This window comes from Thalassophryne amazonica, chromosome 6, assembly GCF_902500255.1.
Source record: "Thalassophryne amazonica chromosome 6, fThaAma1.1, whole genome shotgun sequence".
Taxonomy (NCBI): Eukaryota; Metazoa; Chordata; class Actinopteri; order Batrachoidiformes; family Batrachoididae; genus Thalassophryne; species Thalassophryne amazonica.
This window is the reverse complement of record NC_047108.1, coordinates 11,986,102-12,005,016: the sequence shown is the minus strand read 5'-3', so window position 1 is coordinate 12,005,016 and position 18,915 is coordinate 11,986,102. Positions and strand designations below refer to the sequence as shown.

Genomic DNA, 18,915 nt, shown 5'->3' with positions numbered 1-18,915 from the left:
AAATGATCTTTGTGTTCCTCACAGTATCCTCTGCACTCTTCTTGGCCTTTTTGGCTTCTTTTGACTCCTGCCATTTAATTTTGGCCTCAAGTTTCTTCTTTGCTGACAGAATCTTGGTGATGTCAATGCCAGACTGAAACAACAGGATGAAAAACAGATGAGTATCTTTAAAGTCTGAGATTCAGGTACTGCAGAAGCAACTGTAATTAACCTAAAAATGGTTTGCTGATCGTCAGATTGACACTGATCCAGATAACCTCTACTAGCATGTTTGCTAAGTGCCTGCCCTAAATGTGGTTTTGATCCTGATGACCCCTGACAGCTAACCCCGTGACCCAAGTCAGGCTTTGAACATGACCCAGCTAACCCAGTCTGTGAGTTAGCTGCCAGACTGTGACCTTGATCCAGTTAACCTCTGACTGTATGTTTGCTAATTGCCTGTCCTAAGTCTTACTTTGGCCGATGTAGCTGCAAATCTGACTTTGACTGTGATCCAGATCACCTCTGACAGAGTTTTCTAACTGCCTGATTTTGAAGTTTCTTACCACATGAACTGCTCACACTATCCCAAAATGCAATATGACTGCCTCGGGTGGTGCATATTGCGTGATACGGATGAGTAATATACACCAGGTGGTGCAAATTATGCACCCGTATTCCGCTATATGCACCACCTGTGGTGTATATAGCCAGTCTGTGACTTAAGCCCAACATTGAACTTCATCCAGCTAGTCCAGTCTGTTCACTACTTTCTAGACTGTGACCTTGATCCAGCTAACCTCTGAGTACGGTTTGCTAATCGGCAAACCTTTCAGACCTTGACCTTGCTAAAGCTAAAGTCAAAACTGAGTTTAGGTTGGGCAATTAGCAAACATGTTGTCAGAGATTACTTGCTAACCATACTAGCTAACAGGTAATGTTCAAATGATTAGTTAGTTGCCAGATTGTGACTTTGCTCCAGCTAATCTAATCCCAGAATTTGGCAGATTGCATGATGGAAACTCAACTTTGAACTTCATCCAGCTAGCCTAGCTGGCTAGCTAATCGCCAGACTGTGATTATGCTCTGGTTAACCCCTGACACCATGTTTGGCAATCGCTAGACTTTGATCATGAGCCAGGTAATCACTGACTGCATGTTTGCTAATCACCTGATCTAAACCCGATTTTGGCTTTGATCCATCTTGTTAGCTAGTTGCCAGATGGTGACCTTGAAGCAGATAACCTGTGACAGCACGACTGCTAATGGACTTAGCTTTCTTGCTCTTTGCATTTGAGTAGGTGCAACTTTAGACAGAACAGAGAATTTACTTTAGAACAGAGTCTTTACTCTTAAGGTCTGTGGTAAATATTGAACCAACTATGCAGATAGAAAAAAACACAACGGCTGTGACAAAAACTCTGATTTAATGGCTGAGCCAAGTGAAAACAGTTTAACAGTAAGTGAGAACACAGGTGTACAAAAGGGTATCCCAAAAAGAGAGGAGGCAAAAGTCTGATCCAAAGGCAGGGAGAACAAATGGACAAAAAAACAGGAATAATGTCCAAAGATTACAATAATGCTCACAAACAAAGTGCAGAACAGACCAAGGGAAAGCAATGACCAAGACCATGACAGTGACAATGACAGTCAATCACAATGAAGCACCAAGGGACAACAGAACAGGTGTGATTAAACAGAAAAATGACTAATGACACAGGTGCACAAAACCAAGAACCAGAACTTAAGCCACATGTGGAAATACACAGAAACAAAAGGTGACAAAGAACTAGAAGAGAGGAAGAGAAGTAATAAAACAGAAATAAATGACAAACTCTGAGGTGAATGAGTGCAGCAGTGAAAAAAAATAATATGAACAACTGAGAAGGAAATAAAGTGATCAAACGCAAAAGACAATCAGGACTAAATCATGACAAAATCTATCCAGAACGCTAACAGAAAAATGACATGTAACAAAGAATCATAAGAGCGTACATGAAAATGAAAGAACGACACTGACACAGGACTAGGGACAGGGCCGAAACAGAATCACAAACAACACGCAAGGGACTGGACACAACACTTACACAAGACACAGAGGAGGCATGAGGCACGACACACACACACACACACACACACACACACACACACACACACACACACACACACACACACACACACACACACACACACACACACACACACACACACACACACACACACACACAGGAGGCAAGGATGAGGAACGGCAAAGAAGTGATGGGGGGAGACACGTAAACGCACACAGGAGGCAAGGAGCAGGTGCACAACACAGACAAGGGGAGACACACCAGTGAACACACTCACACCAGAGGAACGAGACCAACACAGAACATAATGTAAACACATAAAGAAAACCCAGTCACAAATTACAACACAAAACCATACAAGAAAACCAGGGCCAAATGGGCTGATGGGTGGAACCGCAACAGTACCCCTCCCTCAAAAGCTGGCCCCAATGGCACAAATCCCCCCCCCCCCCCCCCCAAAAAAAAAGAATGTGGGAAAAAACAAAAAAGACTGGGACTGACACCAACAGAACAAACCCAAAAACAGAAACCAGGAAAAACCCAGGGACCCACAGAAAACCTGACCCATGAGGGAAGAAGGGGGCTGGAAGGTGAGAAACACCCCAAACACTCCTGGATAATAAAAAAGACAATCATTTGCCACAATACTGTAAAAATCATGTCCCATAGGCCGGCAGGAGTCCACTTCTGAGTCGGGTGCATGGCCGTACGGCCCACAGGAGTTCACCACAGAGGGAGGTGGACGATGGAAAACCAGGGCCAAACGGGCCGATGGGCCAAACCACCACACTTTATGATTTACATTTTGTAGTTTTACATCAGTAATGTTATTGTTTTTGCGCTGTGGGTCTGACCATTTGAAAGCCAAACTTCTTAATAGTATTTTAAAGTAAAAGATATTTAATAAGTAGCATTTATTTTTAGAGTTCTAGGACTTAAAGTGAGAGGTCCATAAATTCAGTTTTAATCACTGGATAAACGATAACTAGTGGCATGTTTTCACACCGTAAACAACTCGCTCTGTGAAAGTTTGTGCCTCAGAGACGGGTTGGTCTTGTTGTGGCTTTGACATGCTGACATTTCAGTGAAAGAATAATTCCATTTTCTCATTCAGTTTGTTCCCTCTTTTTTTTTAGCTCCCCTCAGCACATCTTCTAGCGTAGCCTAAAGGAGCGAGACATGAGGAGGCGGAAGTTTAAAGAAAAGTAGAACAGGAGGAGGAACAGAATGACATTTTGGACAATGTCTGTCACAGTTGTCATGAGTGAATTGGTGAAATGTTGGGTTGTTCATTATTGTGTCAGAAACGTGTTTGTCAGGATTTAATTACATGGAAATTGTGACAAATTGATGTTAAGGATGTTTTAGATACCCCCCCCCACACACACTGTGTGTGTGTGTGTGTGTGTGTGTGTGTGTGTGTGTGTGTGTGTGTGTGTGTGTGTGTGTGTGTGTGTGTGTGTATGAGTTTGTTCATATAAATCAGGGCTTCTTTTCTCAAAAACACTGTAGAATCAGGGGTCTGAATGAGGTGGCCCAGGGGCCGGCTCAGGCCTCTGATCCAGCAGTTTGTTAGGATGCTTTAGTATGTATCATTAAATCTGGTCCACATGATAATTTTCCTTCGACTGCTTAAACTAGCAAAGCAGGAAGCTCAGCTGGTAAGGAGGAGGGCAACCGGTATGTAGATCTGGGCTTGATTCCAGGTTAGGCTACCTGTCTGTGTCCTTGGAAAAGACACACAGCATTGTCTCAGTCCACCCTACTGTAAATGAGTGCTAGCTTTGGCTGGGGAAGTAACCTGCATCGGACTGGCGTCACCTCCAGGGGAAGTCGTTGACCTTCATCTGCTTCATGCTGCGGAATCTGGACACAAGTACCATCAGTTACATAGAACTATACAACTACTATATAGAACTTCTTTCTCTCCATGAAATTAGAAAAAGTGTGCACCCACGCAAAAGACATTAAGGTTCTTTTTCTCAAACAAGGTGACCCCCCCCCCCCAAAAAAAACCAAAACAAAACAGAACCCATAATAAAAATTGAATAAATCCTACGAAGGTTATCCTACAAATTTATCTTGACCAAGACGATCATCTTCCACAACGTCTTGGTCAACCAAGGAAAAGACATTTTGCCTGGAGGCCGATTCCGCCAACAAATCATACCATTTGGAGCATAATTTTGAAAGGACATGACTTTTATGCAGAGCGACCAAAATAACTGAAGCTTTGGGGAATGATCGTACACAGACTGAAGTTTACCTTCGTAGACCTTTGTAGGATTTATTACAATTTTTATGGGTTCTGTTTTTTGAAGGGGGTCACCCTGTATGACGCTCTCTGTCAAGTGGATTGAGTCGGATGTCACGTTGTCATGAAAGCTGCTTATACATGATAAGTGGTTTTGACCCCAAAACACTTTGGGCTGCAAGGACTTCAGTCCCCTAAATATATGGAGTATTGCGAGATGAGCAATGACATCCAAACCTGCAGTGCACCACCTCCTTCAGTTACACACTCTGTACAGATTTTTGCATTGCATAGACTGGGGCCAATCTAAAAAAATCTGAAAAAGCCCTCCCTGGTCTTTGTATCCCCATCACACGTAGTCCCAATGAGCACGAGCCAAGCCGAATTAGGCAGAATGTAAAAAAAAAAAACAACAAAACAAAACATGATTGCTCTCTGACCTGCCCCGGCTGATTTGTGAACATGCCATGCACATGAGCCTCCGCACACAGTACAAATGTTAATGGAACAAAATAAAGTAACCCAGACAGCTGTCAGAATGCAGTGAGAATATGATGAATGCACCTACATTACCGTACGAGTGAGGTCCGATTATCAGGTGCATTCGGGACATTCAGCCATTGCGGAAACATGCCAAATGTCCCCCCCGAACGCGATCAGAATGTCACAAATGCCATTTTCATGCTGTCTGATTGTTTAGAATGTGGTGAGATGGCACTTCGACTGCCGTTCGATAGTTTTTCCACTTTGAATGCACCACAATTGTTTTGAATGCGTGCAAAACAGTCGAGGCAGCCGTATGACTGTGTCCGACTGTTTAGACTATGCTCAGAATGCTGTCCGACGGCCGCGAATGCACCGCGACACCTCCTGAATGTGGGTTGAATTTTCATTCGGATGAGATTCGGGCTCATTCGGCCTCTAGTGTGATGGGGGTATAACGCCCAACCCACCTGGAAGCACTGCAGGGTTTCATGTTGTTTGGAACAGTTCCACACAAAGGCGGCTAATACTCAGAAAGTTAACAATCTCCATGCTGGGTCAGCTAATTGCTGGAAAGCCTTCGTGACATACACACAAAAGGACTCGGATGAGGTGAGCGACATCTTATTCACCAGCAAAGCTGGGCTTCATAGAAGATTATCCCTCACTAAGGCGTTACACCAAGAGCTCCAGGTGCAATGTGAGTTTCCTTTGGTTCAGTCAAGCTCAAATCCAGACTCTCACCAGAGAATGAAGATGCATAACTGCAGATGCATCAGAAAAAAGTTGCACTATGCAGTTTCTCCAATCACAGCCACAGAAGCCTATAAGTATTTCAGAGTTGTCTGCTTGTCTTGGTGGCTTCCCTCACTTGTCAGCTTCCTGCACACACTCACAGAAATATTTAACCCTAACTTTTAAGATTTATGTAATTTTATTACATGACAAATTCCATTTACATTTTTTAGATAATTTTAATACAAACCTACCAAATAAACCTTACATGATGCATATTCATTAATCCTATTCATTTGAAATGCATAATCCTCAGCTTTATGTATTTAGTATTAATAAAACATAATTACTCTAAATCAATAATAATGACAGTATTTATTTAAAATGCATAAAGTATATTGTTTGAACTGCATAATAATTATGTTACCTATGCCATTTATCTTGTATAGGTAACATAATTATTATGCAATTCAGACAATATATTTTATGTATTTTAAATAAATACTGTCATTATTATTGATTTAGAGTAATTATATTTTATTAATACTAAATACATAAAGCTGAGGATTATGCATTTCAAATAAATAGGATTTATTACAGTAATGAATATGCATCATGTAAGGTTTATTTGGTAGGTTTGTATTAAAATGATCTAAAAAAGTAAATGGGAATTAGTCATGTAATAAAATTACATAAATCTTAAAAGTCAGGGTTAAATATTTCTGTGAGTGCAGTCACACAGTTTTTGAGAACTGCCTACTCTTGACAGATTTCTTAATGACTGATGGAAATGAAGTCCAAGACATATTCAATGACTTGGAAATGTTCATGTATCCAACACCTGACTTAACTGGCTGTAAAAGTAATGGTTTAATACTTTATTTTAAATTGTTACTGTAGTGTCTGGAAAATTCTATGACTTCACTACCTAAGGTTTTGCTGCAGGGGTGCTAGGCGCTATAAAAGGCTCTGACCCATGTGCAGTCAGGCACAGAAGTAGAAGGCGAGCAATGAGACATTTGTCATTGCTGTAAATAAATGTTAATAGTTCCAGTACGGCTTCATCGTTTCTTCAAGCTCACAAACCTAAATTGTGCAGCAAACAACAGAAACTGGTGAGAAGGAGTTGGATTTAAGCTTTGAAGAACTGTTTTATGTCAGCGACTAAACGCCATTGAGGCAAAGCATGCACGTGGACAATGGCGATACCGTTCTGTGGAGGTGAAGACCTTCGATACAGAACGGCTAAAACAATTCTTCGTGGCAAATAGACTGAATTATGGTGATGAAAGTTGAAAGCACTGTTTTGGACGGTGGTTGGAAAACAAAATCACACCCTGCTGATGGACTTATGTGCACCACTAAAACCATCTGAATGTAAGTTGACTGATTTAATAAGTCTCTTGTGCAATCTGTGCCAAAAAAATTTTATCGCTGAAAGATATAAGTTTAACACCCGAAGACAAAGAGAAAATCAGTCTATTTCTGAGTTTATGGCAAACCTTAGAAAGCTGGATTCAATGTGCAAATTTGAAGCATTTTCGGATGATGCAATACGGGACAATTTCGTTTGTGATGTGTGCAGTAATGAGTTGCAGGACTGCATATTAAACGCTGCACACACGAAGGACTTGACACTCACGGAAGCTTATGAAATGGGCTTGGCGCATGAAGTCGCAAAGCAAAATGCAAAGCAGTGGCCACAAAAGTCCCTGAAGATGAACACACTTTTCCAAAAAGCTGTTCCCAAGAAGGAGGGAAGCGGGAAATTGTGCTACAGGTGCCAAGGACAAGGACATGAAGCATACAAGCAGCAAAAGGGCACAGAGTATATTGCACGTGTGAAGCATATTGCACACGAGCGGGAGAAGCAGATCGTGCACGCCCATGAGAAGAGCATCGTGCATGAGCAGGAGAAGCAGCTCACGCATGCCCAGAAGAAGAGGAACTCACATGGTGGGAAAAGAAAGGTGGCAAACAGGAAAAGAAAGGTGGCAAACAGCCAAAGTGGAACCACCATCTGATGACAATGAAGCAGCAGCATGATGATCGGGATTGGGAGAAGTCACGTGAGATGCTGCATGCAACAGTTGGCACTCTGACGGATCGGGAGGAGTCATGTGATACACTGCACGCAACAGTCTACACCCTGACGGCTTCAACAGAGGAGGTGGACGATCGGCAGCATCAATCATCTGAAACAACATCGGTCAAATCCAAACCAGACAGTGATGTAAAAAACAGGGAAGTTAAACACAAGAGTTTGAAACGGTTTGAAATAAAAACTGTTGGTATGATTAATCCTTATTATGTTTATGTGCAAGTTAATGGTAAACGAATGACAGTGGAGGTTGATACTGGACCAGCGGTAAATGTCATATCAGAGTCTCTTTTCAAATGCAGGTTCAAAATGATGAAACTTGTGCATTCAAGCTGTGAGTTGAGAAGCTACAACAACCAAGTATTGGAGGTTAAAAGTTCTTAAAATTTTGGTAAAATGTAATGGTAACAGTCAAAAATTAACATTTGTTGTGAAAGGAAACTGTCCAGCCTTAGTGGGAAGAGACTGGATTGAAAGGTTAAAACTGGGTTGGTCTTTTGTTAACCAAGTGGCACCAGAGATTGTAGAAGAGCTTTGTGGGAGATATCCAGAGGTGTTTAAACCTGACCTGGGAAAAGCGAAAGATGTCAAAGCTAAACTACATGTTGCACCAGGGCCATTCCCAAATTTTGGAAACCTCGCCCTGCGCCTTATGCACTAACAGATGCAGCAGAAGCACAGTTAAGTAAGATGGAAACTGAAGGGGTTTTTACACCTGTTAGCTATCATGAGTGAGCCGTGCACACTGTGAACATACTAAAAATGGGTAACTTTGTCAGGATCTGTGGGGATTACAAAGTTTCCATAAACCCTTGGTAACCCATACCAAAACCACAAGACCAGTTCACAAAATGGCAGGAAATTCCTACGCGCCTACGTGTCTCAATGTGCTGATGTCCATGTCTTTTTACCATTCCTGTGCTAGTCAGACGATGTCCCGGATAAAACACAGTGTCCAGTTTGGAAATGAACGGCACATTCCACTGTTACAGGAGTTTTTGTCATGGAAAGAGGAGCGGAGGATTCGCGCATCGCGGCGGTGCCGCATGGCGCACAGCAACACTGTGATGAAGGCTCACAGGACATGTCCTGGCATGTCCAGGCACATCCACAATTTCTTGGATAATCACCCGATGGAAAAACCACCGACAGCTGTCTGAACGCCATCTCAAAGCCGTCCTGTGAGACCAAAACGGAGGTGGTTTTGTCTCGCTCCAGTAGCGAATCCATCGTGATGCACGAAGCCTCCGCTCGGCTTTCCATGACAAAATCTCTTGTTAAAAGTGAAATCTGCCGGAAAATCGTTGATGTCCAGCTCTTGTGATAACCAGAGAAATGGCACATGATGGTCACGGATCCAGACAGCCATCCGTTTAGAAATGAAATGGTCGTTCAGCATGTCAATGGTGGCTTCGGAGCGCGGCGTGCCCCACAGCCGCTGGGGGCCGTCCAAAAAAGTGACAGTAACACTCCTTATTCTCTACCAAGCCCATAACATTTTCACCGAAAGCCAGACAAATTTTTCTAATGGTTTCCAGCTGCCAGTCTCTAACAGTTTCTGAAAAAATTCTGATGGAAAAAAAGCCCAAATCATTCCGCCATTTCCTCACAATGAAAATCTGCTGAGGGGCTGGACCACTCCTCACTCAAAGCCTGCTCACAGGCGAATGACGCAACCGACAGGTGTGGAAAAACTCACGCATGCGCACAAGGGTTCAAGCTTCTCTGATGCAGTCACACGTGATTCAAATCCATATGGTTTTTGAAAAAAATAATAAGGTCGGATACTTTTCTAATAGACCTCGTACTTGACAATTAACACACATAAAGGCCTGTATAAAGTAAACAGGCTGTCTTATTGCATTGCCAGTGCACCTGCATCTTCCATAAACTGATGGATCAAGTTCTACAGGGGTTAGATGGAGTAATATGTTATTTAGATGACATATTGATCACTGGACAGAACAGAGAACAAACAACACATGAAAAACTTGGAAGAAGTTCTAAAAATGCTGCAAACTCACAATCTGCGAGTAAACAAAGATAAATGTGCTTTTTCAACACAGTGTGTCATATTTAGGACACATGATTGATGCAGAGGAAAATCATCCCATGCAAGAAAAATCTGAGGCAATTGCAAAAACTGCAAGCCCAAGAAATGTAACTGAGTTAAGATCATTTCTCTCTCTGTTGAGCTACTATAGATAGTTCATACCAAATTTGTCATCACTGATCGCACCAATGACTGGGTTGCTACACAAAGATGCTAAGCGGGAGTTGACAGAATTATGTAAAAAGGCTTTTGAGAAAGTGAAAAAGCAGCTGATTTCAAACAAAGTGCTAATACACTTTAACCCAGACCTGCCACTATTACTGGCATGTGATGCTTCACCAGTAGGTGTCAGTGCAGTGATTTCTCACTAAATGCCAGATGGAAGCGAAAAACCAATTGCTTTTGCTTCTAGAATGCTCACAAAAGCAGAGAACTACTACTCACAAATTGAAAAAGAAGCTTTAGGCATAGTTTTTAGAGTGATGAAATTTAATGAGAATTTGTTTGGGCGTAAGTTTACTTTGATCACTGATCACAAGCCACTGCTAAAAATTTTGGTCCAAAGACAGGAATACCACTGCTGGCAGCAGCTCGGATGCAGAAATGGTCCTTAATTTTAGCTGCATACTCCTACGACAAGTACAAACCATCAGAACAACATGGGAATGCAGATGTGGCGGAGAGCCAGAAAGACTCAATTTGAATTAGAGCGCTTCCCTTTTATTAGGGCTTTTATTTTGGTAGGACGAAAAACCGGAGGTGAAGGGTGCGTTTTGTGTGGTTGAAGAGTAGTCTCTCACGGACGGTGTGAGCGGCAGGTGTGGTGAGACGGAGCGTGAGAAAGAAAAAAAGAAAGTTCTAGACCCAAGAGCTACGGGGCTCATCGCGGGAAGAAGGAGGATTTTTCTGACGCCAGTCACCGTTTACAGACACTGTGGGCTCGTTAGTGCTGAGAGACTACCGTAAAGCTGCTGCTGTGTGGTGCTAAGTGTCGTGCTAACGCTAGCGCTAGTGTCGTTCTGCCATTTCACGTGTGTGCGGCCTGTCTGCAGCGAGCTGAAGGAAGGCACCTATACGATGAGTCAGGAAGAGCGCCGCTGCCTGCCCATGCTGGATGAGTGAGGACGTGAGGGGCCCGCTCCGCCTGTCGAGAGGGAGAGAGAGCGGGGTCTGCAGTTACGCCACGTCAGCCAAGGAGGGAGAAGACTGAAGCGCGTGAGGACGAGAGGGCCTGACATGCCAGCAAAGAGGGAGAGAGAAGCGGGGTCCGTGGTGTCACTGCGCCGGTCTGGAGGGGAGAAGCGAGACCCACTTTGGTGCTACGTCGTCCTTCACTGGAGCATCGGAGGGAGGTGGTCGCATCCACATTACGACTTAGCATTTAGAGTCTGTTCGAATGGGAAACTGTTGCGGAGGCTGTGAACATGAGAGGAAGTCTGACACGTGGTCCATTGTCTATCAGTATGAAGTGAAGGCATTATTCCCTGCCAACCAGTGACTCCTTTTCATCGCCGGGTCCCTGACCAACGCAATATCCACGGATTTACGGTACCCATTCTGTTTCTTTATATTTGAACTAACTTTGTGTGTAAATTGAGGACATTGAGGACATTTTCTTGTGCAGTGTTTCCCGGTCACTGCAGTTTTGTTTGATATCTATGTTAAGGAGTAGGCTATAGTTTCGTAAGGAAATCATTCAAATTCTGAAGAAAAGTCCGTTGGCTGGGAAGGTCATTGCACGGTGTGTTGAGAAGTGACTCATTTATTATTCCTTCAAGAGAGATTTGCCTCTAAAGAGATTTTATTTTGTTTTTATTTTATTTTATTTTTGGGGTATCTAAAGTTTTTTTTTTTTTTGCAATGAGCCAGTTATTTCCTTACTATTTTTCTTTATCTTGTAAATAAATCGTACTGCTAATTGTTTCAAAGGATTGTTCCAGTGACATTATTGAGTTTTCTTGTTGGTTCAATTAGGTTTCTACTCTGGAGTGGGGGGGGGAGCTTCCCTTTTACCGCTGTAGGGTTGCATCAGTTGGGGCAGATAAGGTAGGTCGCAGAACCTCACCCATACACATCACACCCCCCAGGTAGCCACCGTGATTCACATTAAATCCTGGGCCCAACTCATGCCACCTGTTAGGCTGACACGGGGTATTTGGGGAAGCTAATCAAGTCGGGGACAGGGGCTAAGACCCATCTGCATTCTCAGCCGTCCTGAGTAGTGTAATTACTCGCCCCACTACGCGGATCCAGCTGGTCCGTTTCATTTTGGCGTCACGAACAGGATTGTTCTTCACTAAAAAAAAAAAAAAAAAAAAAACCCAGTTTCGGTTCACTTTTAAGTAAGGGAGATGGAGGAGCTGTGTAAACAATTTGAGGAGCTCCAGAGCAGGCTTACAGAACAGTCTGCAGCTTTAAAACAGGCTAGGGAGGAACAGACAGAAGCGCTCAGCCTTGCAAAACTCATTATCGAACAACAAGCCAGGGCTGCTGCCCCTGCAACAGTTTACATTCCCAGGGAACGGAAGTATCCTGAATTCAGTGGTAGCCAATCTCAGAATGAGCTATGTGTCAAAGAGTGGGTAGCATCAATGCAGTACTCCTTTAAAGTAGCCAAGGTCCCTGAAGAGGACCAAGTAGAGTTACTTAAACAGCATCTTAAGGGGGAAGCGAAGTCAACTGTTAAGTTTATGCTAAAAAGAGACTCTGTCACTGCCAAACAGATCTTTGATGTGCTAGAAGAAACGTATGGAGATAAAGTTCCCATTGGAACTAGGTTAAGAGAGTTCTATAACCGAAAGCAGACAGCTAATGAGACCATTCGAAGTTACGCTTATGACCTCCAAGAAAAACTCACCCGGGTGAAGCGCCCGATGCTGATGCTATGTTGAAGGAACAGCTAGTCCTGGGTCTGAGAGATGACTCACTCCGTAGGGAGATGAGGAGACAAGCTAAAGAGCAAAAAGATATCACTTTCATTGCCCTCATGCAGGCGGCCATCGCCTGGTCCGAAGAGGAGGCTCCATAGTGAGCCCGTGCCGAATTTGAACACGTGGAAATGTTAATCTTGCCACTGCTGAGGATACCTCCTCTACTTCGACGCTGGAGACGTTGCATGAAGCAATCCAGGGTCTCATAGCTAGGCAGGAAGAGTTGTTTAACGCAGTTAGAGAGGTGGAGAAAAAACAGCACTATACTGGGAAACTGGGAAGTGGAGGAGTTTAAGTAACTCGGGGTCTTGTTCACGAGTGAGGGATGGATGGAGCGTGAGATCTATAGACGGATCGGTGCAGCATCTGCAGTGATGCGGTCGCTGTATCGGACCGTCGTGGTGAAGAGAGAGCTGAGTAGGGGGGCAAAGCTCTCGATTTACTGATCAATCTACGTTCCGATCCTCACCTATGGTCATGAGATTTGGCTCATGACCAAAAGAACAAGATCACGAGTACAAGCGGCCGAGATGAGTTTCCTCCGCAGGGTGGCTGGGCGCTCCTTTAGAGATAGGGTGAGGAGCTCGGTCACTCGGGAGGAGCTCGGAGTCGAGCCGCTGCTCCTCCACGTCGAATGGAGTCAGTTGAGGTGGCTCGGGCATCTTTTCCGGATGCCCCCGGGATGCCTCGCTGGAGAGGTGTTCCGGGCACGTCCCATTGGGAGGAGGCCCCTGGGAAGACCCAGGACACGCTGGAGGGACTACATCTCTTGGCTGGCTTGGGGTTCCCCTGGAGGAGCTGGAGGAGGTGTGTGTGGATCGGGAGGTCTGGGCGGCTTTGCTTGAGCTGCTGCCCCCGTGACCCGACTCCGGATAAAGCGGAAGAAAATGGATGGATGGATGGACACTGGGAAACCAAAGAGACTGCCATTAAAAGATAATGAAGGAAGGCCTATCTGTTACACTTGTAATCAACCGGGGCACACAAGCAAGGTGTGCCACCAAAACAAATCAGGTAGCTACAGGGGTAATTTTGGCAAACCCACAAACCTCGAAGCACGTCCGGGGGAAGATGATGGCAGCGGTGGTGTGCATATGATGGTTGGGGTGACTTTTGTCGGCCACCAAACAGCGGATGATTCCCGAGGGGGGAAAGACCAACCCCAACTGGGTGGTGCTTTTGGAGATTGCCTCACTATTGATTTAAAAATCAATGGTGTGGAGACTAGCTGTCTTTTGGATACCAGCTCAGAAGTCACCACTATCACAGAGGCATATTTCAGGGAACTCTTCGAAGGAAGGGAATCAGCCCTGACTACTGCTAATTGGGTCCGGCTGACTGCTGCCAATGGCCTTGATATACCGGTCCTTGGGTGCCTCAAAGCAGACATAGAATGTATGGGGAGAATGTTGAAGGACAAGTGTGTTTTTGTCATATGAAGCGATCAGGGTGGAGCCAGCAGAGTCTCCGTACCCGGTATTGTGGGGATGAATGTAGTGGGTGATCTTCATGGCCTTTTTGGTGGAACGGGGGATCCGCAGGATGGGGCGCCACTGTTTACAGAAGGGGGTGGCCCAGTTGGGACGTATCCTGGCTGATATCAACAAGAGGGAGCAGTATGTTGGTCGTGATGGCAGAATTGGTTACGTCAAGGTAGCAGGAAGAAGGCCTGTCACTATCCCACCCTTCAGTGAGAAGGTCATTGAAGGGCGCTGTCGGGTACCACCCAAGGCAAGTTGCCAGGTGTTGGTAGAGGCCCCACTCGACACTAATTTACCTTGCGGGTTGCTTGTTGCAAATGTGTTGGCTCAGACAGTAGATGGCAGGGTTCCAGTGAGGCTACTCAATTCCAGTGAGAGGGTGATCACCCTTCCTCCAAGAGCACGTGTTGCAGAGTTATGTAGACCACAGGAGGTTGTAACCAAGGAACTTGTGTCCTTTGAGGAGGAGGAGGGAGTGCTGCATGTGAGAGCCATTGAAGGAGACAGCTCGCCAACAACCGACAGGGATGCACCACTCCCTATTCCTGTGCAAGCTAGCCTTCAGGGGCTCACTCCATCACAGGTGTGTAGGCTGAATGAACTGCTCGAGAAACACCGAGCAGTATTCTCCCAGAATAATTCAGACTACGGTTACACCACTACCGTGACTCATGGTATTCAGACCGGAGATTCACATTCTATTAAACAAAGGCACAGGAGGGTCCCCACTCATGTCTTCCAAGAATTCAAAAAGCATGTTTAGGACTTGGTAGCACAGGGAGTCCTCAAGGAGAGTTCAAGCGCCTGGGCTTCGCCTGCCGTTATTGTAATCAAGAAGGATGGGTCAGTGCGCTTTTGCTGTGACTATCGCAAGCTCAACAGCGTGACCTGGAAAGATGCGTACCCACTTCCTAGGGTGGATGAGTCACTTGATGCTCTGGGTGGTGCTCAGCTCTTTTCAACTCTTGATCTTACAGCTGGGTACTTTCAGGTTGCAGTAGAGGAACAGGACCAAGAAAAAACAGCAGTCACGACACCGTTCAGCTTATTTCAGTGGACCCGCATGCCATTTGGGTTATGCAATGCACCCGCAACATTCCAACGTCTTATGGAGGTTGCGCTGGGTGATCTTGCCTTTGATGTTCTAATTATCTATCTTGACGACATTATCATTTTCTCAGCTGACTTTGAAAGTCATTGTGAGAAGTTGGATTTGGTGTTTAGCCGTCTTAAGGGACATGGGCTGGAACTGAAGCCCAAAAAGTGCTTTTTGTTGAAGCCTGAGGTCAAATTATTCTGGGTCATATTATTTCTGCTGCAGGTATCCAGGTCGACATGGAGGACTGGCCTGTCCCCAAAAATGTGACAGAGATTAGGCAGGTGTTAGGGTTCATGGCTTATTACTGGTGCTTTGGCCCTAGTTTTGCATGTCTGGCAGGACCTCTGCATGCACTCCTGGGCAAAACAAATGAGAGGCTTGCGCAACAGTACTCCAACTGAACCTTTTGTCTGGACTGAACAGTGTCAAGATGCATTTCACAGGTTGAGGGAGTACCTGATGATGGCCCCAATCCTGGCGTACCAGAACTTTAAACTTCCTTTCATACTCATCACGGACGGGAGCCGACATGACCTCAGTGCAGTCCTCAGCCAAAAGCAGGAGGCAGTAGAGCATGTCGTAGCATTTGCTAGCTGGGGTTTGCGGAAAACAGAAAGAAATTATAAGAACTACTCTGCCTTCAAGCTGGAGCTTCTAGCGCTCAAGTGGGCAGTGATTGAAAAGTTCCATGATTACCTGCTCTACTCCACATTTGTTGTCATCTCGGACCACAACCCCCTACGCTACCTGGAAACTGTTAATCTTGGTGCAATTGAGCAAATGTAGGTTGTTCAATTGGCTGAGTATGACTTTGAAGTGCAGTACAATCCAGGGAGGCAAAATACCAATGCAGATGTTCTCTCACGGCTCCCAACAGTAGAGGAACCTGAAATAGAGGATACTGAGAAAGACTTCTTGAAAATGACACCGGAAGAAGTCCGAGCTTGTTTGTGGCCTGCCCAAAAGGCAGTGGTTGAGGGACAGGAAGAGCATGTCGCAGTACAGGCAGCTATGAAGGGACAGGTGTTGGGGTACGAATGGAGTGAAATCCAACAACTCCAAAAGGCTGACCCCAATATTGGCCCTGTCTTGTGTGCTGCTAAAGCAAACGTTAAGCCAGTAGGAGAGCAGATGCGAAGCATGGGGCCAGTGTTGAGGAAGCTGGTTTATCAATGGGACCGGCTGAGGGTCCGACAAGGAGCCTTATTTCGCTGTATATGGGATCCCAGGGATGGTGAAGAAGTTTGGCAACTGGTTGTGCCAGAATCCCTGTGTAAGCATGTGTTTGAAACCCAACATGATCACAAAGGCCATTTTGGCGAGAGGAGCACGCTCGAGATGATGAGGCGAAGTTATTACTGGCCTACGATGTATAAAGATGTCCAGCATTGGGTAAAGCAATGCAGACGTTGTGCACTTGCTAGAGATGTTTTACGAAAACACGTGCCCCTATGACCTGCACAAACGTGTCTGTGCCCTTGGAAGTTCTGGCAATGGACTATACTCTCCTCAAAAAGTCTAAGGGAGGGTATGAGAATGTTGTGGTACTTACTGACATGTTCACCAGGTTCACCATTGCGGTACCCACAAAAAATCAAACTGTGAAAACCACGGCAGAAGCATTGTTGAGGCACTGGTTTGTGTATTATGGCTGCCCGTCTAGGTTACACTCTGATCAAGGGCGCAGTTTTGAAGCTAGTGTAATCAAAGAGTTGTCATGTCTACAAGATCTCTAAGAGTCGCACCAGCCCATACCATCCGCAAGGAAACGCACAATGTGAGCATTTCAATCACACAATGCATGAAATGCTGCGGGCACTGCCACTCGAACATAAAAGAGACTGGCCAAAGTACCTACCAGAACTTGTGTTGGCATACAATAGCCATGTCAATTCCTCGACAGGCTATTCGCCTTTTTATTTGCTTTTTGGCAGAGATGCGAGACTTCCTCTTGACGTGCTGGGTGGAGGGGACCTGGAGCACAGTGACGCCGACAACTTAGATGATTGGGTGCTGAACCATCATGAAAAGCTTAAGTTGGTGACTGAGGTTGCACAGGCTGCTGCAAAAGAAACTGCAACCCGCTGCAAAAGAACATATGATCGTAAGCTCAGCGCAGCTTTAATCAGGCCAGGTGATCGGGTACTTATGAGAAATCATAAACCAAGGGGCAGAAATATGATTCAAGATAAGTGGGAACCCGGCCCCTACTTAGTTGTCAAGCAAAATCACCCTGACATGCCAGTGTTCACTGTCAAACCGGAAGCTGGGGGGCCCGCTAAAGTAGTACACAGAGGACAGTTAAAACACTGTACCTTCCAGACACCAGTGAAAGAGCGCATTGCACCAAGAGACAGAAGGAGAATGATAGATTCAGACTCCGATACTCACAATGTAGTCTATATTCCCCAGAGCTCACTCGCACTAGACATGGGTGCACACCAGAATCAGGGTGGGGAGGAGGAGTATAGCCAGGGGATGGAAGGGGGCACATCGGGGGTAGTTGTAGAGCCATAAGCAGCACAGGTCTTAGACAGGGATGCTGATGAGTCAGACGTAGATTCAAGTGAGGGTGAATCGCAAAGGCGACCCACGAGGTGTACCAGCGGTATATTTCCTGTGAGATTCAGGAAGGACTATGTAATGTAAAAAAAAAAAAAAAAAAAAAAATGTTTTATGCGAATACTGTTGTTTGATGTACTGACATGTTGTTGTTGCTCTTTTTTAACTGGTGCCTGGTGAGTGTGGAGAAGTCACTGGTGTGGCAGGATTTCACGGGGGGGTGATGTGGCGGAGAGCCAGAAAAAGACTCAGTTTGAATTAGAGAGCTTCCCTTTTATTAGGGCTTTTATTTTGGTAGGACGAAAAACCGGAGGTGAAGGGTGCGTTTTGTGTGGTTGAACAGTAGTCTCTCACGGATGGTGTGAGTGGCAGGTGTGGTGAGACGGAGTGTGAGAAAGACAAAAAGAAAGTTCTAGACCCAAGAGCTGCGGGATCGTCGCAGGAAGAAGGAGGATTTTTCTGCCGCCAGTCACCGTTTACAGACACTGTGGGCTCGTTAGTGCTGAGAGACTACCTTAAAGTTGCTGCTGTGTGGTGCTAAGCATCGTGCTAATGCTAGCGCTAGTGTCATTCTGCCATTTCACGTGTGTGCAGCCCGTCTGCAATGAGCTGAAGGAAGGCACCTATACGACGAGTCAGGAAGAGCACCACTGTCTGCCCACACTGGGTGAGTGAGGACGTGAGGGGCCCGCTCCGTTAGTCGAGAGGGAGAGAGAGCGGGGTCTGCAGTTACGCCACGCCAGCCAAGGAGGGAGAAGACTGAAGCGCGTGAGGACGAGAGGGCCTGACATGCCAGCAAAGAGGGAGAGAGAAGCGGGGTCCGTGGTGTCACTGCGCCGGTCTGGAGGGGAGAAGCGAGACCCACTTTGGTGCTACGTCGTCCTTCACTGGAGCATCGGAGGGAGGTGGTCGCATCCACATTGGGACTTAGCATTTAGAGTCTGTTTGAATGGGAAACTGTTTTGCAGAGGCTGTGAACATGAGAGGAAGTCTGACACGTGGTCCATTGTCTATCGATATGAAGTGAAGCCATTATTCCCTGCCAACCAGTGACTCCTTTTCATCGCCGGGTCCCTGACCAACGCAGTATCCACGGATTTACGGTACCCATTCTGTTTCTTGATATTTTAACTAACTTTGTGTGTAAATTGAGGACATTTTCTTGCGCA

General features: G+C 45.5%; 2 protein-coding genes across 2 annotated transcripts in view; one reads left to right on the top strand and one right to left on the bottom strand.

Annotated features, from left to right (window-relative positions):
- slc26a6 (solute carrier family 26 member 6) overlaps positions 1-18,915 on the bottom strand; it is a 127,391-nt gene that overhangs the window by 37,040 nt on the left and 71,436 nt on the right. The window contains exon 15 of the mRNA XM_034171757.1: positions 23-133. Within this exon, the coding sequence (XP_034027648.1) occupies positions 23-133 (111 nt within the window). The remainder of the gene's footprint in view (positions 1-22; positions 134-18,915) is intronic.
- Positions 15,729-17,835, top strand: LOC117511847. The gene is made up of 3 exons (XM_034171756.1): positions 15,729-15,751; positions 16,175-16,603; positions 17,243-17,835. Exons 2-3 carry the CDS (start codon positions 16,196-16,198, stop codon positions 17,699-17,701), a joined length of 867 nt encoding a protein of 288 aa, XP_034027647.1. The 5' UTR covers positions 15,729-15,751; positions 16,175-16,195; the 3' UTR covers positions 17,702-17,835.

Bases quoted from the DNA above. Each gene is read 5' to 3' on its own strand.
- LOC117511847 (XM_034171756.1), top strand. From the start codon at position 16,196: ATGAAGGGACAGGTGTTGGGGTACGAATGGAGTGAAATCCAACAACTC. The intron at 16,604-17,242 runs GCTAGAGATGTT...GAGGTTGCACAG, and splicing joins AATGCAGACGTTGTGCACTT to GCTGCTGCAAAAGAAACTGC.